The 15,242-nt window shown below is 38.9% G+C and overlaps 1 protein-coding gene and 1 long non-coding RNA gene across 2 annotated transcripts; one reads left to right on the top strand and one right to left on the bottom strand.

Annotated features, from left to right (window-relative positions):
* Nucleotides 1-306: 306 nt before the first annotated feature.
* LOC117967254 (uncharacterized) lies at nucleotides 307-4,477 on the bottom strand. Its single transcript, XR_009320328.1, has 3 exons — nucleotides 4,384-4,477; nucleotides 3,353-3,434; nucleotides 307-2,098 (listed from the first exon to the last, which is right to left on the bottom strand). It is a non-coding gene; the product is annotated as an uncharacterized LOC117967254 (long non-coding RNA).
* Nucleotides 4,478-6,017: 1,540 nt separating this feature from the next.
* LOC131724809 (gastrula zinc finger protein XlCGF52.1-like) lies at nucleotides 6,018-11,249 on the top strand. Its single transcript, XM_059017633.1, has 3 exons — nucleotides 6,018-7,023; nucleotides 8,433-8,753; nucleotides 10,175-11,249. Exons 1-3 carry the CDS (start codon nucleotides 6,696-6,698, stop codon nucleotides 10,645-10,647), a joined length of 1,122 nt encoding a protein of 373 aa, XP_058873616.1. The 5' UTR covers nucleotides 6,018-6,695; the 3' UTR covers nucleotides 10,648-11,249.
* Nucleotides 11,250-15,242: the final 3,993 nt, after the last annotated feature.

The following is a 15,242-nucleotide window of genomic DNA, read 5'->3' as shown; positions in this document are numbered from 1 at the left end:
CTGAGTTGATATGGTGTAAAGCAGACATACACAGCATGTAAACATGTATACATACGTGCCTCATCAGATACACACCAGCGTTCTTTTTAAATGAAATCTACCAACTACCTTCCACTTCACAAGCAGCTGGGTTTGACACGCTAACAGCTGTCTCAAAAGAAAGATTTGGGTCGAAGATCACACCCAGATTTCTCATATCGTCTGCAAGTTCATAAGAGAAGCCACCAAGGAGTAAATCAGACATATCGCTTTGTTGCTTCTGAGATCCCAGAATCATCACTTCTGTTTTATCTGAGTTTAGCATTAAGACTTTTCTAACATCATTTTTTTTATTAGTAAATGTTTCAGTGATAAATACAGCTGTGCATCATCAGCTTAACAATGAACATTATCCCCATAGCTACGAAGAATATTGCCTATAGGCAGCAAATTAAACATAATTTAACAATATCTTTTACACCTTGGGTTCCACTACATGCTTCATATTGCTGTTTAACAAAGAAAAAGAATAGACTACATGAGATAAAATGAAGTCTATTCAGAAGCTAAATACTACTAGATATTAGCAATAATTCAGTATCACCGACACATACTGTATATAGACAATAAATACCATTACAAGCATTTAAACAACATTATCGCTCCAAGCCATGCACTGCAAATTCAATACATCAGTTATCTTCCTTTATGACTTGGAGGGATGTGCAAAAGTCTCTTTTGGAGAAATAAAGCACTCTTATGAAGAAGTAAGATGAATACCAATCCTGCGATGGTCGTTGCTCCGCGGTCCAGCCTGGAGGGATGCAAAGAGAAGCCCAGTGTTTACACCTTGCTCCAGGGGTTTAGCCGTGAAGAAGCCAAGTCACAGTCCTGCCTTTGTAGCGCTGCAACAGTCTTTCCCTTCTGCTTTTAACACAACGTTTCTGTCACTCTACAAGCAGTTCCCTGGCAGTTACCAAGTAGAGGCCTCAGTTACTGTGGTGATGCAGACAGGAAATGTTTTTTTTTTATTTATTTTATTTTATTTTTTGTTTTTTAAACACAGAGTGATTTTATTATTTCTGTGACCTGCCCCAAGATTGAATCAAAGGCAATTAAAAGTCCTGGCACAGACCCATGTGCCCACATCAATAGAGGTTTATTGGTTAAATTCATGTTTTTGTCTTGAGAGAATTTCCTGGTTTTTAAGGTGCGTCTCACCAGATTCAACCTTTCCCAACCTTCAGCGTGCAGGGTTTCACTGCTGTGTGAATGTGTCTGTGTTTTTTAAGATGTCTTGATTCAGTGAATCTCTTTCCACAATAATTACAGTGGTAGGGTTTCTCTCCTGTGTGAATTCGTTGGTGTACTTTAAGGTTGTCTCTTCAAGTGAAACTCCTCCCACAACCATGACAGTGATGTGGTTTCTCTCCTGTGTGAATTCATTTCTGTTTTTTAAGATTTCCTAAATCATTGAAGTGCATCTCGCATTCATTACAGTGGTATGGTTTCTCTCCTGTGTGAATTAGTTTGTGTCTTTCAAGACTTCCTAATACAGTATAATGCATTCCACAATCATTACAGTGATGTGGTTTCTCTCCTGTGTGAACTCGTTGGTGTTTTTTAAGATTTCCTAGTTCAGTAAAGTGCTTTCCACAATCATTACAGTGATGTGGTTCCTCTCCTGTGTGGATTTGCTGGTGTGGGTTCTTTCCTTTGTGAATTCTCTGGTGTCTATTAAGGTTTGATCAATTACTGAAACTCTTCCCACAATCAGCACAGGAAAATGGAACCCTTCCTGTGCGATTTCTCTTGTGAGTTTTAGGAGAGCCTAATTGACGGGAACTCTTCCCAGCTTTAGCAGAACAAGGCAAGGTCTTCAAGTTGCCCCGGGTTTCAGAGTTGTTCACACACACAGAATGTGCAGTCTCTGTACTCTGCAGAGTAAATGGTGGTCTGCCTTGTAAAGAATGAATTTTAACTGAGCAAGTTCTCAATTTCTTTATGTGTTCTTCTTGGGTCATCTCTCTGTCTTCCCTGCTCTGCAGTTTGGCGCTGGAAGAGTTTTTGCAGTGGGGTGATGGAGTGGAGTCGTGTTCTCCTTCATCTACTGTAGAAGCTAAAGAAAGAAAGAGAGACAAATGTTATTGTAAAGTATTCTTATATGTTCACTCTTCTATAGAGATTCCCCTCATAACTATGAACTGGCAAGTTTGGTGTTATTTGAAAGAATGATTTGACCTGTTTAAAATAAAAATCTGTAGGGAACATTTTATTTATGGTGAACATAGTTATACTCGCAGTATAAATTACAGTATTATTATTATTTATTTATTTATTTATTTATTTATTTCTTAACAGATGCCCTTATCCAGGGCGACTTACAATTGTTACAAGATATCACATTATTTTTATATACAATTTCCCATTTATACAGTTGGGTTTTTACTGGAGCAATCTAGGTAAAGTACGTTGCTCAAAAAAAGGGCTTGTAACTAAGAGGTCCCCGGTTCAAATCCCACCTCAGCCACTGACTCATTGTGTGACCCTGAGCAAGTCACTTAACCTCCTTGTGCTCCGTCTTTCGGGTGAGACGTAGTTGTAAGTGACTCTGCAGCTGATGCATAGTTCACACACCCGAGTCTCTGTAAGTCGCCTTGGATAAAGGCGTCTGCTAAATAAACAAATAATAATAATAATAATACACCAATTTCATATCAGTATCTAAAAAACAGAATAAAGGGTTTCTTTTTAATTTCACATATGATGCATTGCATCCCTCTTAAATGAGTCCTGTATTTGGGCACATCACAACATGGCAAGAGGTGCTGGCGGTTACCATGCGCTCCTTAAATCAAAAAATAAAAGGAAGTAGAGAAGAAAAGCCGAATAGAGCTGAAGTGAAACTCTGCAAGAATGCTGCTGAAGAAACGGCCTAAAGACTGAAGGAAACGGACAGCCTGAAAGAAAAGAGCATGGAATCATCATCAGTCTTATGTTCTTATGTCTTCAGATAGAAGGGAGCCCTTGATAGAAGTGGCTGCGCTGATGCACAATGTTCAGCTACAGAGAGACATATAAAGAGCAAAGCAGATTCTGAATATCCAGAAACCATGGGCTTCTGATGATGAGGCGATTCACAATACCATCCCATTAGAGACTGAGGCATAGAGTCACATGACAGTACCTGTAGAGGAGTCACCTGTTGAGTTCCAGTGTGAATCTTCATCCCCAGCTGCTACATCACCAAATCATGGAGTACAAACAGCAGTTTTGTGTCAAGATTATTGACAAGCAATTCCACATATGTCTTACAGACTGATACACTCCCATGTGGATTACTTCAATTACCATCTCCATCTGTTTCACTCACCTCTCTCAGTGATGCTAGAAGGTGGCGTTTCCTCCTGCAGGATCCGCCTGGTCACACCCCAGCTCAGTCTGATCCGTTCTCACTGAAGAAAAGGAGACAAGACTTTTAGTTTGTCATTTCAGATTGCATATAAGGTGCTTTTATTGGAATTTCCACAGAACTCACACTTTAGAAAACTATATAATGTATTAAAACAAAATTATTTAAAATCACACATCAAGACTTATTTGGAATGTTCTGTGGTCCAGTGGTTAAAGAAAAGGGCTTGTAACCAGGAGGTCCTCGGTTCAAATCCCACCTCAGCCACTGACTCATTGTGTGACCCTGAGCAAATCACTTAACCTCCTTGTGCTCCGTCTTTCGGGTGAGACGTAGTTGTAAGTGACTCTGCAGCTGATGCATAGTTCACATACCCTAGTCTCTAAGTCACCTTGGATAAAGATGTCTGCTAAATAAACTAATATTTATTGCACCTTTGTAATATGAATTCCTCTGTGTGCTGCAACAGACTGAAACAACTTGCAAAAGGCATGCAAGGCTATTCCACCCCTAAAACATGGGGATTCTTCTATTATGTAACGTTAGGTAAACCTTTAATATCAGACAGACATCTACATGTATGATAAGTTACTATGGAACAGATCAACAGGGTTGAATAGCCCCACCTAACCCTACATTAGGGTGGGTGAAGCAGGCATCTGGAGATTCTGGCTCTATGGAGAGTTCTGCTCAGAGCGCTCTGTGCTGTTCAGGAACTTGGCAGTTTTCAACTCATCATAGAATTAAATACTAATCAGTGAAGCACAATCTTTCTGCATTTTTTTTAGATCTACAAATGCTCCGGTAAACAAATAATAAATCACAAAACTCATACTCTGACAGTTTTTGTTTTATTTCCCTTTAAAAGCTACCAATTCAGAAAATATCATTCTCTCATGCATTTTGAAACTGGTAAAAATAGAATACAAATATTAATTTAGGTTTGAAAATACAAATGTAGCCCAGTTATAGTATAGCAATTGAAGACATACCATTTTCGTTTGTAGTATATCTTCTGTATTGGTCTCAAACACTGCCTCAGTCACAATGTGTCAGTGGTGACAGCATGAAATGGGCATTCATCGTGGATCTGTGGCAACAAGATTTTTAGCTGCTACGCTACTCAAATAGTAAAATAAATTGGCAACATAGCATACTTCTATATATAATGATATAGTATATAGTTGTATTCGATTTAGTGAAATAACAGTCCAACTATTTTTCAGTGACATGTATTAAATCAATATGCAGACTATATTCATTCTAGTAAAATGTTGCTATTGGAGTTTTTTTAACCTCTAGAATAGATTATAAAGATTACTGCAGCATAGGGATAATAATAAGTTCTTAATAGACGAATACATCACATTTTAAACAAGGCTTTGATAATTGTTTGGATATATAGGAAACAAGACCCATGGATTTAAAACTGACACGTATGCATTTATCTGCAGTATGGACTTACTGCACTGGCAGAACTGCAGTGTCCGAGCCATGGCACTCTGCTCACAGCGAGAGGTGTGTCTTTAGGAGGCTTGCTTTAACTCTTAAAGCTTCAACCTTTCAATTTAAAACCATCACCTAGCTTGGAAGTGGTGATATTTTTGGTGATAGATATATATATATATATATATATATATATATATATATATATAGCGCCTTTCATAGTGGACCACCATCACAAAGCATGAACTGTGCATGATATGCAGAGTCACTTACAATAGGACATGGACGGAGCACAAGGAGGTGAAGTGACTTGCTCAGGGCCACACAATGAGTCAGTGGCTGAGCTGGGATTTGAACTGGGGACCTCCTGGTTACAAGCCCTTTTCTTTAACCACTGGACCACACAGCCTCCTTATAGCGTCAATAGAGGGTATAACTCAAATCCAAGATGTAGAATTAGTAATTGAATTTGGTACATCAAAACTACATTTTAGATGATTAACACACATTTTGATTCAGGTATGTTTTAGTTAAGTAAACATGAAATTGAATAATCGACTCTGGATTTTGTTTGTTGAAATCTAAAATTGCATTTGAACACCGTCCTACACACGGGACACCTCTGGTACACCTGCATCAAAGTGACCAGTCTGAAGATGTACCTTCATAAATTAACCCTTTAGCCTCTGGGTGGCACAGAATTATACCTCACCATGTTTCATTTACAGTGCCAGCTTACTAAACAAAAGAAACCGATAACTGTACCTCTTTTGTTTAGCAAAATACAAAGAGTATACCTTGTAAATTATTAACAATTCCTGTGTTTAGTTTTTTTGCAGCTGGTGCGATAATTGTATTGTTCCCTAACGCCTGGCAGTTGAGAATCACAGCACATTAATATTCAATACAACATCAGATTCAACATACTCTCGTGTAGATCCGATCAAAACCTCGTTTTTCTGCAGTTCAGTTTTTAAATTCCGTTTTTGAAATCGATATGTAGTGTACTGTACTGAAGTACGAATACAATTTTTAAAAAATCACTGTGTATTATTAAATATGTAACGTTTTCCTTACCTCTCTCTCTGTCTCTCTGCAGTCGGTGCGTAAGATGTTGTCTGTTTATATTCGACCGTTTCATATCTAAACCGTCACTTTAACTGGAATTATTTAGTTTAAAACAAAACAAAACACTCCAATCCGTTAATAAATCAAACACAACAACGACTCGCACACTCGCCGCAGATTTGGAGCACAACGCAAAGAGAGGAAACCGGCGCCATTTCGGATCCTCCGCAGGAGATTACATATGAAAACACAACGCCAGGAGGAGCCAAAATGGCGAACCCTGTCATCCAGTTTCAAAACCTCCGCTTCTCAAGGCGATCCCGCCCTTGAGTCGACAGCCAATCAGTCTCGCAAGATGGGTTGAGTTGAGTTTCTGCAGCCAATGATACGTGACGATTACAACCAGGCACGCCTACTACTGGTGACGCGCTCATTTCGCTTCAGAAATTGAAACGATTTCTTTGTTTATATTAGGGCTGGCAGAAGAGTGGAGTTGTTTTTGGGTTTACAGTATTTTAGCCCCTGCTGTTTGAAAGATTATGTTCGGTTAAAATGTTTCCGAATGATTTATACATTTTGTGTTCGTTTATTACCTGCACTTAGTTCTAAAACAGAGTCCCTTTTCTGTTTTATTTAAAAACCCAGACTGGACCGGGAAAGTTACTCCTTGCAAAAGTCAAACGAGTCTGTTTGTTTTCATTCTTTATCACACTAGAAGTGCTGATTTTATATGAATGTTAATTCTCCAGTAAATAAATACTAAATTAAAACCAAACTGAAACCAGTGAAGATGGACGTCAGCGTCTCCGTGTCGTTCTTTCAAGACGAGCTCGCCTCTACCATCGAGCACGCAGTGAAAGCGGCTGTAGACACCGTCTTGTGCCAAATCACAAAAGTTGTCGGCGGCAAATTCACTGAATTCCGAATGGAAATGGCTGGAAAGGAGAAAGAGAATGAAAGTCTGAAGCTGAGATTGGAAATATCAGAGAGCGAGTTGAAAGCAGTGCGGGAATGCATGAACGCTGCAGATGCAGACATTAAACAACCTCTCAGAAACATGAACCCCGACTGCAATGAACAAGACTTTCAGAGGAACGAGAACCAGGGGTTATTTCAAGGTAAGATTGATCTTTTTGATGGTGTTGCTTGTTTATTCTAACAATTTAAATAACCTCTTAGTCAGTTTTATTGGTGAGGTCTTGGTTAGAATTTCTCTTCAGACACTTTTAAAGCGCTTATTATGAGTCCCGTTAATAACTCAACTCCATGTCCTAATAGCACACCAGTCTAATTCATTATCCACACTATACGAAAGTACTGGTCTGTTTGTAAATCCCACCTAGGCTGGGACCAATCAAAACGTTGACAACCCGCTAATCGCACTTAACAAAACTGTATGTAATAGCGTTTAATTTTTATGAGTAGAAGATATAGGATACTTACAAACAACAACACAAACTTTATTAAATACAGTTTTGTTAAGTGCGATTCGCGGGTTGTCAGAGTTTTGATTTGGTCCCAGCCCTAGTTTAATTTAAGATTTAAATGGGTTTTCTGCAAACTGGAAGTACTAGTCAATACTGGTAAACCATGATCAGTCTAATTAGTATGGATGTGCTTTTGGTACATTTTTATGAACGATGGTGGTGGACAAAACACACTGCTACAATACTATTATTAAACAGGGCAATACCTGTATGTTTGTCAAACACTGCGCTCTGTCCCTTAAGGTGTGATAATTTTAAGTTAAAGCAAGTAATACACAAAACAAACCCTAACTCCTTTTGGGAGGGCTAACTGAACTCAATATAGATTATAATTCTGTCAGATGGCTGATCTGCTTAATGACAAAATCCAAACATTCACAGTAATAAAGTTGCAAAAGCACAGATTCTAGTTCACTGATTCAATGCACTCCACAAGATCTGTTTACACCACAAGCGATGGCCTGTGCACAATACTGGGAGAAGGCCATATGGAAGCTTGGACTGGAGACACGACCAAGAAGACTGATTCAGTAATATAGTCTCTTTGTCAGGACTCGGCTCTAAACAGGTCCTCACCCTCGCTCAGCCACACAGGCTTGTTTACTCAGGACTTTTATACCAACCTTCTCACAGTAAATCACACACAGCTGTCTCAGGTTAGCTGATCACTTAAACTATCAGTTCTGTACCTGTTTAAGGCATTCTGTGAAATGATGCATTTTCACAGACTTCCACTGTCAAGCTCCTGGGAGTAAAGAGTGTATTGACTTGGTTGTGTTATAGAGGACGCTCGCTGTATTCCTTAACTGTTTGTTCCAGTGAGGGTAAATTTTTTTTATTGGTGGCATTAAAAGCAGGGTTATGTAACTGGGAGCACTATATCCATTTAAAAATAAATAAATACAGTTTTAAAAACCCCTGCTCATAAATTGTTCCACCAGAATGACCCAATGACATCTCTCAGTAGAATTCTGACAAGGGGCTGGCTTTGTAGAGGAACCTGGCTGGTAAGTAATTTTGTACAATTTTCTTTCACGCAGATCCCAAAGAGAGCCGTGCAATGCCTAAATCTGAAGCACAGGAGGGTCCAAGGATAAAAGCAGTTTACACACTACAGGAGTCATTTAACCAGGAGTGGTGTTCAAGTCTAAAGCAGGGTACAGAGCTGACATGTGTTAAAGATGAAGAGGTGCCTCGACTGGAATGTGTTCCTATTAAAGAGGAATTCATAGAACAGGAATGTGTCCCCATCGCCGAGGAAGTTCCTACTGAAAATAATGTCTATACACTTGAGGAGAACAACCAGCTGGGATCCAGCCTGTGTGATGATTGTCCACCTGAACGTGAACTGGGATTTAGAGGTAATTATACAAAACAAGAAACATTGAGCTGCCGTTAATCTTGCAGAAACTGGTTACTAAACTCCAGAAGTTTGCTGAATATGGGAGTGATGAATATGAATATCATATCTGTACCTCTAACACATATCGCCTTTTTTCCAAGTAATGAATAAAGACACTAACACTTCCTGGTAGATTGCAGTTGGTCTGCTGTAATGCTTATCAAGTCTACAGGGAGAATAATTCAGCCAATCACAGCTTAAAGGGAGAGTAATTCAGCCAATCACAGTTTAAGAGAGTAATTCAGTCAATCACAGCTTTGTGGGGGTTGGAACACTTATGCTAATAGTGTAAGGATCGGCCATTTTTATTATTTGTTTTGTTTAGCAGACATCTTTATCCAAGGCAAGGCATAGGGTGTGTGAACTATGCATCAGCTGCAGAGTCACTTACAATTACGTCACACCCGAAAGACGGAGCACAAGGAGGTGAAGTGACTTGCTCAGGGTCACACAATGAGTCAGTGGCTGAGGTGGGATACTAAAATAACCCACAAGAAGCAAGTGCCCTTTATATAGACTTTTGATGCATCATTAACAAAAGTGAAAGAAAACTGTCTAGAGCCTCCAAATAATTTTTAATTGTTTGTGAAATAAATGTTTTAATGCAATCTGGACTCATCAGAGTACTTCCAGTTTTACCACGCTCAGATCCGGCTGCGCTCTGCATAATGAATATGACGTCCCTGAATACAGATATAGATAAAGCACCCTCTGCACGCCCCTAGTACTGAAGATTAATATTTTTGTCAGTTCTACCTCAATTTAAGCTAGGGAGGCTGCCCAACCACTATGTCAAAGGCTTGCAACATAACTATACTTCCTACTGTGGCATCTGCTAGATGTGCACCCGCTATCTTGACTGTTTTGAATGCTGTTAGATCTTTGCCTTTCCCTGTTTCTGGTAGACTGTTTGCAGTTGTGCTGCTCCCTCAGCTTTATAGTGGTGCTGGGATCACGTGTCTCATCAATGGGTGATGCCAAATCCAGTCGGGTTGCTAAGTGTCACCAGAAGAAACATTTCAATACAGTACTTGCATGTAAAACTGATTTAATACTTTTATTCCTCAAAGTGATATTAAGTGGAGTGGAAATCAGTGACTGGTACATGTGAGTGATATTAACTGGAGTGTGTTAATAATCAAAGTGATATTCTCAAGCATTTGTCCTTATTGACAACCCACTATATTCTGCCTGGCAAATTTCAATGTGATGGTAATAAAAGGAGGCTGGTATTAACAGGAGTGATATTAAGCAGGTTTGACTGTATTCTCATCAGAGTTCACTCTAGGAGTTGGTCATGGTTATGAGGAGAAGCCCTGCAGAAGAGTGAATGTGTAAGAATGCTGTACAATAACCTTTGTCTCCTCTTTTTTTCTCTAGCTGCTAAAGAAAATCACACAGGAGGGGCTCCATTTCCCTGTGCTGACTGTGGGAAGAGTTTCAGTTATTTATCAAACCTTAAAAGACACCAGCGCATTCACACAGGAGAGAAACCTCATCACTGCACTGAGTGTGGGAGGAGCTTCACGCTGTTACAAAATCTTAAAATCCACCAGCGCATTCACACAGGAGAGAAACCTCATCACTGCTCTGTGTGTGGGAAGAGATTCACGCAGTTACAAAATCTGAAAACACACCAGCGTGTTCACACAGGAGTGAAACCTTATCACTGTACTGAGTGTGGGAAGAGATTCACGCAGTTCGGAAATCTTCAATCACACCAGTGCAGTCACACAGGAGAGAAGCCTTATCACTGTGCTGAATGCGAGAAGAGTTTCACATATTTAAGTTCCTTGAAAATCCACCAGCGGACTCACAAAGAGAGAAATCTTCTCAATGCAGTGAATGTCTGAAGAGTTTCAGTCACTTAAAAGACACGATAAAACTCACAGGTGACTTCAGTCAGTTATTGGGTCTTGAAGGACACAAGAGAAAGTCTGTAAATGTGACTAAAATACAGAAATATTTACTGAAAACAAAAGAATAAACTTGCTTGATAAATAGTCTGACTCCTAATCATTTCAGATAAAAAATGTACACTCACGGGTGGAACATATGAACTACAACATCTTGTTTGGACCGTTCATCATCTTGTAGATCATTCTGATTTTGTTATGTCACATTAGTAATCTATGAAACAGATTGTAGTGTGGAGTAGTGGTGAGGGCTCTGGACTCTTGACCGGAGAGTTGTGGGTTCAATCCCAGGTGGAGGACACTGCTGCTGTACCCTTGAGCAAGGTACTTTACCTAGATTGCTCCAGTAAAAACCCAACTGTATAAATGGGGAATTGTATGTAAAAAATAATGTGATATCTTGTAACAATTGTAAGTCGCCCTGGATAAGGGCGTCTGCTAAGAAATAAATAATTGTAATTGTGTCTGCAGGATTCCACTTGTGTCATGCATTGCTGACTCTTAGTTTGAACAGTAGGATTATTATATGTAATTCCCCACTTGTGACCAAGGGCCTCGTTTTTAAGAGGTACAGCGCGGCTTGCATGACAGAGTCCCAGCTATGTCCGATTTTCAATATCAGAGTTGCACTGAAAAACTAGCCTTGCATCGGTGCAAGGTTTTGTCGGAACTTTGTGGGCATTTCAGGGCATTCCCTGCTTTTTTTGACCCACTTACCAGTTTACTTGCAATTTTTAACCAATAGAATGATCGCATCTCGCCGTGTTGGCTCTCTCTGATTCAGGTGTGCTTTGAGTTGTTCTAAATGAGTTGCAGTTGTTGCAATGAGCCGTATTTCTTTTTTTTTTTTTTTAATTACAAATAGCCGGGTTTGTGTGAAATGCATTAATGAGGGTAACACTATTGTGTTAAGTTTGTAATTAATGACAGCATATGTGGTTTTGACCCAATCTACCTAAACACAAACATAAGCACGTATAGAGCTGTTTGAAATTGTGAAACAAACATGACATGACATCTTCTACAGTTTAGAATGCTTGAGGAAAGAAGGAGAAGGGGGTACCCTGCAAGAGAGTATGTAGGACCAGAGTGACTTTTCTTGACCAGTCAGATGAACATGTCTTACAAATACCGGCTTCATAAACCCGTCTGTCGGATGAGACGTTAAACCGAGGTCCTATTGTATGTGCAGCAGTTACTGAAGCATAGTTCACCCCCTAGTCTCTGTAAGTCACTTTGGATAAAAGCGTCTGTTAAATGTTGAATTATTAATAATAATAATAATAATAAAAATAATAATAATAATAACAACAACAAACAGGCTATAGCAGATCTGTGTTCAGAGAGAACGATCTACTGCCAGGAGCTGTGTCATACCAGCGCATGTAACGACTGCTTTGGTTAAGAGGGCAGATAAATACATCGCTTTTTCCTATGTCCGCTGCAAGCAACACTGCCAGCTGGGGTTCGGCCAATGTAACCCGCTGATGTTCCTGGCTGCGGAACATTAGACTCTGCTTCATTGAGTCCTGAAATATCATGGTCTCCGACCCCCCCCCAATCAGATGTGGATTAATAATTACGGACCCCTGTTCTTCAGCACTGGCTAATTGCGTGTTTGTGGGAGCCCCCCCAGTGCCCCTCGTATTCTTTTAGTTTTTTTGTTGCTAATTTGTCTTTAGCAAGGACTGTAGTGAAAAAAATTAAGCTGACAAATGATTTTCCAAAACACTTTATAGACAAGAAAGGTATACCTCCAATGCAATCACATAAGCATGGGTTACAAACTGACTTCGGACAAGGCCTACAGCTCAGTGCATATGTTTGTATCAGAAAGCACGGATATCAATGCAGTCAATTCGAAAGAGATGGAAAGACAAAACTATTCAATGTTTGATATTTACACCTTCATAAACAATTGTTGACTCTCCTTCAACCCGACTGGTTTCTGTCCAATAATTATGACTCTGAGTTGTGTTAGGCTGTGCAAATGCAAATTGTGTTAGGCTAGCTGGTTTTCCAGATGGGAAATGAAAGAACTCAAAACTTATACAATACTGTTTAGAAACTTAATATGAAAGCATATTAAAGCAACTGAATTAAAACGACATTCAAGCACAATTTAACATAATGATTAAAAACAACTATGAAAGACATACACATAATGGAAAACTTATAATTAATAACATAATTAATACCTCATGCAGAAAGCCATCACTACAGGAATTTAACGTCCTAATACCTTTTTTTCTGATGTCTGTGATGTTTTTTGAAGCCTTCGTCACAGCATTAACTTTATTAACTATTGTTTGCCATGCTTTCTTTTTTGCTGCTTTACAATGTTTTGTACTCGGACCTCTTCCAAATAAAGCTGATTCATTCTGCATTACTTCTTCCAAGACGAGTGTGTCTCTTCCTTTGAAGTTTGCGTTTCTTTTATTAGGGCAGCCAGTTTGAGCCATTGTTTGTCTTTCATAAGAACATAAGAAGAACATAAGAAAGTTTACAAACGAGAGGAGGCCATTCAGCCCATTTTGCTTGTTTGGTTGTTAGTAGCTTATTGATCCCAGAATCTCATCAAGCAGCTTCTTGAAGGATCCCAGGGTGTCAGCTTCAACAACATTACTGGGGAGTTGGTTCCAGACCCTCACAATTCTCTGTGTAAAAAAGTGCCTCCTATTTTCTGTTCTGAATGCCCCTTTATCTAATTTCCATTTGTGACCCCTGGTCCTTGTTTCTTTTTTCAGGTCAAAAATGTCCCCTGGGTCGACATTGTCTATACCTTTTAGGATTTTGAATGATTGAATCAGATCACCGCGTAGTCTTCTTTGTTCAAGACTGAATAGATTCAATTCTTTCAGCCTGTCTGCATACGACATGCCTTTTAAACCCGGGATAATTCTGGTTGCTCTTCTTTGCACTCTTTCTAAAGCAGCAATATCCTTTTTGTAACGAGGTGACCAGAACTGAACACAATATTCTAGGTGAGGACTTACTAATGCATTGTAAAGTTTTAACATTACTTCCCTTGATTTAAATTCAACACTTCTCACAATATATCCGAGCATCTTGTTGGCCTTTTTTATAGCTTCCCCACATTGTCTAGATGAAGACATTTCTGAGTCAACATAAACTCCTAGGGCTTTTTCATAGATTCCTTCTTCAATTTCAGTATCTTCCATATGATATTTATGATGCACGTTTTTATTGCCAAAAGCTTTCTGGAAATCTAAATAAACCATGTCGGGGCAGCAGTGTGGAGTAGTGGTTAGGGCTCTGGACTCTTGACCGGAGGGTCGTGGGTTCAATCCCAGGTGGGGGACACTGCTGCTGTACCCTTGAGCAAGGTACTTTACCTAGATTGCTCTAGTAAAAACCCAACTGTATAAATGGGTAATTGTATGTAAAAAATAATGTGATGTCTTGTAACAATTGTCAGTCGCCCTAGATAAGGTAATCTGCTAAGAAATAAATAATAATAATAATAATATGCTTTGCAGTTATACATTGTCGATGTTGCATCCTCAAAAAAATCAAGCAGGTTAGTTAGACACGATCTCCCTTTCCTAAAACCATGCTGACTGTCTCCCAGGATATTGTTACCATATATGTAATTTTCCATTTTGGATCTTACTATAGTTTCCATAAGTTTACATATAATAGAAGTCAGGCTTATTGGTCTGTAGTTACCTGGTTCGGTTTTGTCTCCCTTTTTGTGGATCGGTATTACATTTGCAATTCTCCAGTCTGTCGGTACAACCCCTTTGTCTAGAGACTGTTGCATGATCTTGGTTAGCGGTTTGTAAATAACTTCTTTCATTTCTTTGAGTACTATTGGGAGGATCTCATCCAGCCCAGGGGATTTATTTATTTTAAGAGCTCCTAGTCCCTTTAACACTTCTGCCTCTGTTATGCTAAAGTTATTTAAAACTGGATAGGAACAGGTCAACATGTGGGGCATGTTGTCTGTTTCCTCCTTTGTAAAAACCTGTGAAAAGTAATCATTTAATATATTTGCTATTTTTTTTTCTTCATCTATGATTTTGCCATTTGTGTCTCTTAGACATTTAACCTCCTCTTTGAATGTTCTCTTGCTGTTATAATATTGGAAAAACATTTTGGAATTGGTTTTAGCCCCCTTAGCAATATTGATTTCTATCTCTCTCTTGGCCTTTCTAACTTCCTTTTTGACTTGTGTTTGCTGTTCTAAGTACTCTTTCTGTGTACTTTGTTTTTGGTCCCTTTTAAATGCTCTGTAAAGTGCCTTTTTTCACTGAATATTTTTTTTTAATTGATCTATTAAGCCATTTTGTTTTAGATTTAGATTTGTCTACTTTTGAAAGAAGCACCAAACTTTGATATGGTAGTATATGACTCCCTCTATATACTACTACAACCCACAAAAAAATCGGACCAAATACAATTTGAAAAATGTGCAAAAATGCAGAAAATCAGACGGGGCAAATACTTTTTCATGGCACTGTATGTATATATATATATATATATATATATATATATATATATATATATAT

Source organism: Acipenser ruthenus, chromosome 57, assembly GCF_902713425.1.
Source record: "Acipenser ruthenus chromosome 57, fAciRut3.2 maternal haplotype, whole genome shotgun sequence".
NCBI lineage: Eukaryota > Metazoa > Chordata > Actinopteri > Acipenseriformes > Acipenseridae > Acipenser > Acipenser ruthenus.
Note: the sequence above shows the minus strand (reverse complement) of the source record. Positions and strands in the feature narration are given on the sequence as shown.